We start from the raw sequence: 11,749 nt of genomic DNA, 5'->3' as shown, positions 1-11,749 counted from the left end.
ACACTGCAGATGTGGCCGCTCCTCGTAAGGAATGAGCCGTAATTCCTCCTGGAGGCTTTAACCCTGATGCCGTGTATGCTGCAGAAATACATTGCCCCAACCACCTGCTCAGGGTCGAAGAAGTAACCAGTTTTCCCAAAGAAGGGGACTTAAAGGAAACAAACAAGGACTCTGACCTCCTAAAGTCCTTGGTTCTGTCTATATAAAAACTCAAGGCACGCTTAACATCTAACCGATGCCACTCCTTTGCCTTCTCATGTTTGGGATTGAGACAGAATGAGGGTAATACCAAGTCCTGAGACCGGTGAAAAACTGAATTCACTTTAGGCATAAATGTCGGATCAGGTCTCAACACTACCCTGTCCTCATGAAAGATACAAAGATCTTTATCCACGGACAGAGCCTGCAACTCAGATACCCTGCAGGCAGAGGTAATCTCAACTAAAAACAGCATTTTAAGGGTAAGATCCTTCAGGCTACAAGTAGCCATGAGCTCAAAAGGTGCATGACATAACACCTTCAGCACCACATTTAACTTCCACGTAGGAAATCTAACACGTGACTCCCCTGCAGCATCTGAAAACGTAACAACCCCAGCCGAATTGCCCTCAGCTCCAGCAGGTTGATGCTCTGACGGGACTCTGTCAGGGACCACTGATCTTGAATCATCATCCCTTGAGAATGCGCTCCCCAGCCAGAGAGGCTGGAGTCTGTAGTTACCACTATCCTCTGTGCCTCCTTCATTGACACTCCTTGCTGAAAACAGGATGGTTCCAGCCACCACTGAAGTTGCGTAGCTTGCGAGCTATCACCTGCTGATAAGGGATCAGGAAGCATTGTAAGGGCCGTAGGTGGAAATGTGCCCAAGACAGTACATCCTGGCATGACACCAGAACCCCTAAAAGCTTTGCTAGAGTCATCACAGGCACCCGATTCAGGGACAATATCTCCTCCAACAATGATCTGAGGTTCACCTGTCGTTCTTCCGAAAAAAAAACACTTTGTGCCTCTGAGTATTGATCAGAACACCCAGATGCACTATTTCTTATGTCGGAATAAGGTTGCTCTTTGTCCTGTTGACCACGAAACCATGGTCCTGCAGTATTTGAATAGTCCGATTGGTGTCCTCCAGGCTCTGCTGGAAGGAAGGGGCCCTGACCAAGAGATCATCCAGAGCCACGCCCCCCATCCGTAAATTAGCTACCAAAGCCACCAGGATCTTTGTAAACATTCGCGGGGAAGACTTGAGCCCAAATGGCAAAGCCTGGTACTGGAAGTGCTTCCTGTCGTACGCAAACCTGAGGAACCGTCTGTGACTTGGTCGAATGGGAACATGCAAATACGCCTCGGACAGATCGATGGATGTCAGGTATTCTCGTTCTTGAACTGCCAATAGAATGGAACGCAAAGTCTCCATCTGAAACTTTTTGGTTTTCACAAATCAATTTACCCATTTCAAGTCTAGAATGGCCCGGACATCGCCATTCTTCTTTGGCACCAGGAATAAAATGGAATACACCTCTTGACCCCTCTGAGTCACAGGTATGGGTTCTATAGCCCTGATGTCCAGTAGATGTTCGATGGTGCCCAACATCCCCTGGTGCATGGCTGGGTCTCGTTTTCTCAGCACTGAACGAAACCGACGTGCTGAAGAGTCAGGCTCTTCTTCCTCCTGAGAAGTATCAGGGAGAGTCCAAGCTCATACCCAATTTTGCTTTCTTTAGGTCTGTAGTAGCTGTGGTAATATCTAGAACTGCTTGCCTCTTCCTTTTCTGGGGGTGAGAAGGCACAGTAGAGCCTCGGGCAGGGGCAAACTCCTTGCTCAATTCTCTTTTTAACCAAGTAAGTTAAGCCTGGCATCCTCTCCAGTTAAATCCGGTTCAGAATCCTCTCGATCTTTTTCGGAAGTGTATCCTGAGTACTTTGGGGTGGAAAAATCACTGGTTGAGCCTGTCTCACTAGTCTGTCCTCGTCCGTCAGCCATCTCAGCTACAGGAGAAGGCTGAAATGAAAGTGAACGGGGAGAGGGAGAAGCCTCGGTTACCAGGCTAACTGCCTAAAATGGCGACCCCTTCTGCTTAGTAAAGAACCGCCCCCCCCCAGGCCACACTAACCGCGCCTGAGTTGGAGAGGCCTGCTACAGCATAAGCCTTTCCCCACCCCTGTTCAGGAGGGGTCTTGGGAAACGCCTGTAAGATACCAGATGGGCTTCCCTCATCCCAGCGGAGCCCGTCCCAAGCAAAAAAACCAGTCCGCGCATCACAACAAGTTTTCCTGCTCTCCCTCGGACAGCTTACCACCTCCTCTTGAGTAGGCATGCTGTCTGAGTGATCCATCAAGTGCTCCCGGCCACGCTGGACCTTGGTCGTCTGCACTACACCTGCCGGCGCTGCGTGGGACCGCAAAGTTGGACTTGCCGCTTCCCCCCCCCCCCGCCTCAACAGGCTTAGGAGGGGCGACCTCACTCTCCGCGGCAGTCCCCAGTTGTTGCCTGCTGCCGTTGCGGCTGAAGAACCAGGTGGCAGAGACTTTCTCGCAAGGAGACCTTGTTCTGCGGATCACTGTGCTCCGACGCACGACGAACACGTCCTGTCTCGTAACAGGGCCGTTTGGACTGCAGAGTTTCCAATGGAGCAGCCCCTCCCCCAGGCTGGATCAAACGATCAACGACCCTGTTTCCGGAGGAGGAGCCTACTCCCAACAGTTTCGGACCGTCCCACTACCAGGGATCACTGGAGAATGTCAGCTTTTTTGTGAAACATTCGCATAGACACACCTATTTGCTACATATTATATGTAGGGGAAAAATATTTACCTTGGCTTGACTCCATTTCAAAAAGATGCTTACAACTGAAGTGGCATCTCTGTGTGTGTGCATTACCTGTAGTGACTGGAGAGCTTGTCGTTACTCATGACTGTTTGTGAAGTCCAGTTAAAATGCTTGTCTTCAAAAGACAAATATGAACAAAACAAAAAAGAACCTGCAATAAGATTAAACTATACAGAACACTATATGAACAGCTGCTTGCACTGAAGCAACCGGAGGGTCACAATGTGCTTCCCCTATGTACAGATACATAAAGGAGAGTTCTCTGGCCAGAGGAGTTCATGTAACACTTTTGTTTGTAGTCCTGAAGTTCAAACAGTATTTGCCACTCTGTAATCTTGTTCAGCACTGGGCTGAAGCTGGACTACTACACTCTCTTCTGTTGCTCCATTCTCAGCATCACTACTGTCAATATCTTCCTCCTCATCTTCCTCCTCATAGTCTGAAGACTCTGTCATGTTTGGATTGGTGTAAGACTCAGACAGTGCCCCGAAAGACTGAGTGCTGACTGAAGCCAGTGGCCTAAGCAAAGGAGTATTCTCGGAGACTTCATTCTCTTCCTGACTGCTGTCTGTTTCAGAGTCCGAATCACCCTGAGAAGGGACAACCTTTTGTTTACACACAGGACATGTTTTCTTGGTTTTAGTCAGCCAGGGATCCACACACTTGCAGTGGTATGCTGTCAGAAAAAAGGAAAACAGGCATTTACCTTTACAAACAGATGAGAAGGGAATGGCTGTGAGTTTTAATTACACTAACACTTTGTGGTAAAACATGCATGTTAAGTAGTGTGCATAGAGAACTGTTGATTCTGGCAGAGGGGAGTTGTGCACGTAGAGGCAGGCTTGTACAAAGGATCTACTAATTAAAACCCTTAAATGCTAAATATTAAACATTTGCTTTTTAGCTGATAATACTGAATAATAACTAGGCTTTATTCAAAATGTGTAAAATTCAAAAGAACATGGGGCCCCTGCCTGTTCTTGTGCTTTCAGGGAATGGCAGAGATTAGGAATAGCTTCATTACATGATGGTGTCTCAAAGTGCTATAAAAAAAACAAAAACACCCCACCCCTACAAGCTGAACCCGTGAAGCTGTTTAGGATTCACAGGTGGTAGACAATATAAATGCCAGTCTAAGAGAACAGTTAGGCACAGACAAGCAAATTACTTGCATATGCAACAGCCAGCTCTGCACTGAAATATGCAACAGGTTAGGTTCAAAGGTGAGGTCTGTGTTCTGGTACAGCTCTGCTGTGATCATGTCCAAATGTAGGTTGTTGGGTGTACAGCTCTTCTAAAAGGAGGTTGAATTTGGCTACAGTCAACTTCTATGAATTCGCTACCAACCTTCCAGCTAAGCCAGTTTTTCATGATGAGGGTGGCTTTTTTGACAGCTGAAAGCAGTTAAGATGGAACATGCTTCCCTCCTGCATTTAGTGATGATACAATCTTAAAAAAATACTTTTTAAAATTTAAGCATATATTAACAGTAAGCTGGCTGAAAGATTGTCACTGAGTCCATGGAACAAATCACACCCCTTTATGAGGCAGGAGAAACATAGAACATCCTAAAGCTGTAAAATGTAGTCCTACAGATTGGTATGAGGGCTTTGGTGAGGACCAAGTTTCTTACCACTGAGGCTGAAGGGTAGGCATCAGGCAAATTACTTATGGAGTTGAATTTTACCACTGTTGCTGAGCTTGACAAACAATGATCTGCCTCTTCAAGAAATTAATAGAAATTGTCCTATGTGGCTGGGATTATGGAGTAGGTATGGTAAACTGCTTTGTATTTGCCCTAAACTGTCCTAACCACAGCAGTTTCCTCCAAGGATTGAAATTCTGAATATTGCAGCTGAAAAGCATCATTACTGGAGTCAATACCAAACAATATTGTTCTTTATAATCTGAAACTTAGCCCAACAACAAAAAAACACAATTTAGCATCAGTGACCTCTTTATTTAAAAGCATCAGCAGTGTGCGTCAGCTGGGCTATTGAATTCCTCCGTGTGATCATACCTGCTCTGGCTATCGTATCATGTGCCTTCGGACCATCCCTTGGGATCTATGCTAACACATGGATTAAAAGATACCTGATCCCCTTAAGACTATGGACTTTGACACTGAAAAGGAATGGTCTATGTTCAGTTTTATTATTCTCTGTTGTTCAAAAGTCACAGTAGACTGTATGTCAGAGATCCCTCAAAAAGGTCACTGATGCTACCAAAGAGTTCTGACCAGTTGGTGTTGTTAACACCAAACCTAATGTGCAGTTACTTTACCATGAGAGCAAGGAAGGATTCTGAGCTTATCCCCATCCTCATATTCATCCAGACAAATGGCACAAACATCATATTCATCTCCTGTAGCAGAAAATGTAGAATAAATTTAGTGTTGAAGTGTGAGGCCACACACACACATATGCAAAACACCCTCTACAGGGAGTTTCTTCTTGAATGCCCCAAGAGTAGTGTTGTAGCAGCCAGGACAATTAATTTGAAGCAGTGTGTACTTTGTTTTTCTTCTTGAACTGTGACTCAACTGCTATTTCTTAAATTTAAGCTACCAACTATTATTTCCCCTCATATTTTCTTATACATTGTACCTTTAAAAAAGGATACCCCCAATGGCTGTTGTCAGGCAACCACAACAGTTTTGTCAATGTTCCAGGCTTATTTTCTGTCAGTAAAAGGCAGAGGGAGGCCTTGTTTTGGCTTTGCAGGGAAGGCTCATTGGGGCCAGCCCCAGCAGCAACCAATGGGTGACTTGCTGCCACCTCACTTGCATGACTCACCTAAGCCTGGCTGCTTGATACTGTTCAAAAGCAGCCACCCTATGAAAGCCAGTGTGGTATAGCAGTAAGAGCTTCAGACTAAGGTCTGGGAGACCCAGGTTCAAACCACCAGTTTGCCATGGAAGTTCACTAAGTGACTTTGGGCCAGTTACATCATGAAGATAAAAAGGAGGAGAGAAGAATGACGTAAGCTGCTTTGGTCCCCACTGTGGAGAAAGGCAAAGTACAAATGAAATAAATAATAAATGTAGCTGAAGATGGAAGGCAGATAAAAGAAAGGTTGGTGAATGCTGAGAGCAAATGTGGCAGGGAGAAGGGAAAGGATCTGGGGCTTTCCAGGAGGAGGGAAAGAGGAAACAGTATGGGGAAGGTGATGCAGAGGGAAATGCAGTGCCCTTCACAAGTCCTTGCAGATCCCCCACATTGGAACTAGGCCACAGTTTTCCTGGATACAGGCTGCCAGGGGTAGAGAAGCAGAGAACACTGAAAGTGGGGGACAGAAAAGTAGGTTGCATGGCAAGTGTGAAGGAGGGGAGGAGGAAGGAAAAGCAGAAAATATATGGAGGCTTTCAAGGAAGGGAAAAAAGGAAATTGGAGGGGTGAATGCCCCCTGCAAGTCTTGGGAGGTGGTTCCCACTTATATTAGTCATAAACTATAAAAGATTTTGCAATCTCTATAAAACCTGCCATTCTGTTCCAGTCATAATACCACATAGCTAGCAAGAAAACCAGAGATCTTGCTTAAATAGTGGAGATTCCCACAGAAAATTGTACAACTGGTTACTGTCAGTATGAAAAACACAATTTTTTTCCTGTAAGCAAAAGTATATCACTTGTAGCCCTAGTTGGTACTTTCTGGTTTTATTTTGATGGTATTAAAAAAATGTTTTCTTGTCTTAGATCCTACTGTATGGCAGAAAGACTTATAAAAGCGTTCAATAAATAATGAATAGAGGGAAGCAGTGGTAGTGGAGCAGCTAACAATCTTAAAAATGATTTTACAATTCTTGGTTGCTGTTTTTGGATCTGGGTGGCAAGCAACTTAAACAGTAACCCTACCAATTATCAATATAGTACAGGATACAAAATAATGTCTTATTAGGTGCAGGGATATCACAGTTTGTGTATGCATTTTTCATTAACTGTCCACACTTTTTCAAGCTTACGATTTGTTAATTGAGATACTAATGATATTTCAAAGCTTTTGAGCATAGGATCTGCATATCTTTAAACACAGAAGTACCCCAAAACCAGCATTTATTTGTGGATGTACAGGCTCTGATACAATTAAGAACTCTACATGTAATAGCTCTCCTTGCCCTTCCTATTAGGGAAGCCTAATCAATACGTGTATGTATTCATGAAGCCCGTTCAGAGATTTACATCAGCTGTTGATTTTCTATGTTACAGCTGAGACTCTGGGAATGCAACCAACTGGGGGCTTTCCAATCAATACATTAGTAAACTCACAAAGGCAAATGGACCACAAAAGCTAGCTTATTCAACATCTCTTTTGAAAAAAGAGATAGCCGTGAAAAAAAATAGCAACTGAGGAAGATTTCTGGCTAGCATGGATATGTAAGTATAATATGTATGTAAACAGGCTAAATATGGGGAAACAATGCTGGAAAGTTAAAATGATGGACTAAACTCCTGTCTCTTCCTGCTATTTGTTTCAAACTGTATATTCTTTGGATTATGATCATGAGTCTATTGGCATTGTCTTTTTTATCTTTTTTTAATCATAAATTATTCTGTGTATCAATGATGTGTTTATTTAGATTTGCAGCTTGCCTTATTCCAAGAAGACCTTCCCACCACTCCCACCAGAATCAAATAAGGTACAAACACAGTACAAATGCCCTTTGGATAATTATTTCATCCTACATAGTAATAATGTCAGGAACTATGACAGCAATCCTAAACAGTTCTGCTCAGAAGTAAGTCAATGGGCCTTATTATTTCCCCTCCTCCCAGCTGTTTTGGCACTTGAAAAGGCATGGGGGGTGAGAACAAGAGCACCTCATCCCACCAAGCTATATGCTTGACTGAGACATTGCAGCATTTTTAAATTGTTCATTTAGCGATGTCCCGAAATCGAACAAGAGGGCCCCATCACATCCAGTGTGCCCTTAGTCTGTTGGGCATAGCCTGCAACAGAAAGAATACGAAAGCCTGAAGACATTTTAACTTAAAGTATAGCAGTACTTGCATGAGCTTTCTTGTGTTCTGCTTCCACAGTAAGGGAAAACAGGATGAATTCTTTTATTTAAAATAGGAGCCTTCTAAACCACCCCTTAGGCACACTTCTTATAAGTGAAGGCTGTTTCCCAATCACATTGCTCATTGAGAAGTCTGTTTTCTGCCATCTCTATGTGTGGCAGAGAGGCATTGCCAACCTTGCTATAATACTCTGTTTTAGGTATATACCTTACCAATCTGCAAAGCAGCTATAAATTCCAGTTATCTTAATGAGATTTCCATCCAGTCAACAAACAGATAATTATACTTACCTTCTTTCTCCTGATGAGTTATAATACTAGTAAACTCTTTTTCTGGCAAGTTAATTTGTAACTAAAAACTGGGCTGCGTTTTAGGAAGAGAAAATGTCATTTTCTGTTCTTTTCTTACAGTTGGATGGCCTGAGCTTGAGCTCATTATGCCAGTAGCATGGGTATCCCATAATTTTATCTGCAGTTTTCTCCATTCTGCCACCGTAACAGCACTTGTGTTAGAACATAATGGGATGGTAGAATAGTACATTATCAATAAAACATTCTAATGGTACTAATTTGTTCTGGTGCTGTTCTAGTTCCAAGGTTAGCAAAACAGGTTATTATGACAGAAGAGCTAGCACAAGTAAAGGTAGTCCCCTGTGCAAGCACCAAGTCGTTACTGACCCATAGGGTAACGTCACATCATGACGCTTTCTTGGCAGCTTTTTACGGCGTGGTGCAAATAATGCATTAAAATTCATTCACTGTTCTTAGTTGCCTGAACAACTGAAATCTAAGATACCATCAATGGAAGCCGATGACTTAGAATCAACAAGATGTTGGTGAATCCGAGGAATGGTTATAATGCACTTTGCAGCCAGGCAGATGGCCTAATAATAAACAATAATTAGATAATGGCCAATCCCATTTGAAGGAATAAATCAATTTATAAATATCTAAGGAACAACAGAACTGTACTAACAATGTATAATAATGCAAATGTTTCACGCATCACTGCCCTTTTCCTTGTTGATATCCTTAATATAATTGCTGTAATGCACAGTAGATTAATTCAGCATTTCTTCAAGTGCAACTAACATTAAACAGACTGTTTTGTTCTTCATTTTAATATATTTGAACATATGGTATCCATCTTCATCTTGTAACCTGAGTTACAAATTACATAGCCGAAAATTAACCAATCGTTAGTCTGACACAGATTATGTAGGGCAACAAACATGCCTTTTTCTGCACTGTGTGTAGGTTTAAGCCATTAACCCAACTCAGAGTAGCCTCTTTGCTGCTTTCAGTGAAGGTAGATGATCTGTACATATATCCCTTTATTGATGCAAAACTACTCTGTTGATGCCTGGCACATGAATGAAAGGCCTGTGTTTTCATGTGGGGCTGCACAGTTCAGTGAATAAGCAATTATAGTATTCCTACAAAGAACACTGGTATACTGATACAATATACATCCCAAGCTGGACTGCTCTTGGTGCATATAAAGACCCCAAAAGCTCAAGATGGGAAAATGTCTTCATATTAGATTTTAGCAACACCTTGAAATCTTGCCCATTTTAAAAGAAACATACCCATTTCAGGACAATGAGAAGCTTGATTCTCCTCTTTCATTACTGATATACAAGGGCCACTTATTTCAGTGTACCTTATGCCAAATATTCTGTTATCAAGTGCAGCAAAAATCATGTTAGCTATGATTTAAAGAGGAAAAAAATTTTTTGGGGGGAATAGCAGGATTCCTCTCCTGTTCTAAAAAGTTTTGACTAATTAGTCTCAACTGAATACAAAGAATCACAAAGCTTTTAGGCAATCAGAGTGAGCTGCAATTGAAAGAAAACTAGCAGTGCCTAATACCAAGATTACAATCCTCTGGAGCTGCTGCTATGTTTTCCATCCAAATAACTATGGGCAAGCCCTAAAAGGTTAATCCTTCAGTATCAACAGAAGACGTTATTATTGGTGCTAATGGATTTTGCATTAGTGCCCTGGGAAATCTTATCTTCCAAAAAGGGCCATCAATCAAGCCATTTTGATTCCTCTCTTGCCAAATCTGACAAAGAACTAATTCAAGAGGAGGTTCATCCATGATGAATTTCTACCAAGGAAGCAACACCACGAACAAATCAAGCTTGGCTTGTCTAGACATCTGCATACTCCAGGCAGGCACTTAATTCAAAGGCACTTTGAAGAATAATTAGAGCAAAATCTTACTGTGCTCAATTTTTACCAGCTTCAATGTTTTCTTTTTCTTTAGCCTTCGTCTAGAAAGTTATTTCATACTGTTTTACAGAGAACTTAGCTGGCTTCTTAGTATTAATAAAGAAAATTACCAGTGAGCTATTAAGATCTGCCTGGATGCTTTTAAGCTAAAGCTATTTGAAGGAACTGAAAATGGTTGTTCTCTAAAATAAGAACTACATCCTTACCTGTTGAAACTCAGAAAAAAATGGCTCACATATCAGTACAGGCATTAGCTCCATAAGTATCCTATGAAAAAAGTATTATTTAAGAAAGATTGTAAAATACAAACTGGTCCTCCTAAAATCCTAGCAACATCAGGAATGTTAAAAGTGGGTGTAAGGCACACCCAATTTAAGCCAAAAGAGAACTTGATCTTTATTTCAAAAATTTAGTCAACCAAAGAACTGAGGAAATAGTTCCATGCACAGAAGTAGACTTTAGACTTGTACTTGTTGAATAGCAGTAGCATGTGCCAGATGGCAAGACAGTTTGAAACTGCACCATTTTCAAAAGATGTTTATGATATGGCATGGAGGGTGGCTGCAAGTCCTTGGACATGCTTAAGGTATTCTTTGGCTGCAATATTTTAAGGAATTAATAGAGCAATCCAGGGACTCTGCATAGCAGTCTTAAACCCACAATTTCAAATGCCTTAGACTGGAGTAACTGCATAGGAATATACTCTGTGTTCGTGAGGTGACACCAGCATCTGTTCCCTAACTAAATCTGACAGATTAGAAAAATATAAACCCATTACTTGACAAGATAACATGTGCTTATATTAATATAGTTGTAGAACAGCAACCCCCCCCAGTGTCATTTTTAAAATAGATATGCCAGTTCTTGAAGTGAACTCCTTGGTTTCAGTCAGTTATTGGCTTTAATTTTTACGTGACCATTTGTTTTGGTTTTTATCCTACCCTTTCTTAAAAGAAGGCAGATTACTATAGTTTATCTTCACATCATCTCTATGAGGGAAGCTAGAGCGACCAGCACAGAGTCACCAAGTAAGGTGAGAAGGTCCCTGAGTGGGGACCTCAGTCTGGAATTCCCTAGTCCAAGCCCAACATTCTGTCTGCTTTACCTGTGGTCTTCAGCCCACAGACAGGCCCACATGCAGGACCCCTATAAGAGCTGTCTTTCTTTATAAGGTCCATGCTGCCAAGGTACATGTGCAGAGAACAAGGATGCTACACCACCTTCTCTCTATGCACACATATTCAGAGAAGGATCGTGAGATGAGGTGACTCCTGTAACCAAAATGCTTCATCTATGGCTCTGACCCCTGGCATAGGTCTGCTGCTCTCAGCTCTGGCTTTGATCTCAGAGGGACCCATCTGCTTGTCACATGTCTGATGCCACATGACTTCCTGTCATGTTATCATAGTTCAGTGGGTGGCATGCACTATACCAGTAGTAAACAGCAAAAAGTGCAATTGCTTCTTGCTATTTTGCCATCTCCAGCATCTCTGAATATATTCAGTAGGCTGGGTTTCAAGTACCATGCCTCCCATGCAGTGTTCCCTCTAAGTTGAGTTAGTGTGAGCTAGCTCAGTTTTTTAGCCTCTGGCTCACACATTTTTGTTTTAGCTCAGGAAGGATGGCCCCAGAGAAAGGTAATTTATGCCTAGCTCACAAGTTTA

At 42.3% G+C, this 11,749-nt stretch overlaps 1 protein-coding gene across 2 annotated transcripts in view; it reads right to left on the bottom strand.

Moving 5' to 3' along the window:
- Nucleotides 1-2,991: 2,991 nt before the first annotated feature.
- Nucleotides 2,992-11,749, bottom strand: part of RNF13 (ring finger protein 13) — a 66,258-nt gene continuing 57,500 nt past the window's right edge. For both annotated transcript variants that reach the window (XM_060242334.1, XM_060242333.1), the window contains 2 exons: nt 5,114-5,194; nt 2,992-3,506 (listed from right to left, as the gene is read on the bottom strand). In XM_060242334.1, coding sequence (XP_060098317.1) covers nt 3,139-3,506; nt 5,114-5,194 — 449 coding nt within the window. In that variant the 3' untranslated portion in view covers nt 2,992-3,138. The remainder of the gene's footprint in view (nt 3,507-5,113; nt 5,195-11,749) is intronic.

This window comes from Heteronotia binoei, chromosome 6 (assembly GCF_032191835.1).
Source record: "Heteronotia binoei isolate CCM8104 ecotype False Entrance Well chromosome 6, APGP_CSIRO_Hbin_v1, whole genome shotgun sequence".
NCBI classification, from domain to species: domain Eukaryota; kingdom Metazoa; phylum Chordata; class Lepidosauria; order Squamata; family Gekkonidae; genus Heteronotia; species Heteronotia binoei.
The sequence above is the reverse complement of the archived record's forward strand: the minus strand, read 5'-3'. Positions and strand labels throughout refer to the sequence as shown.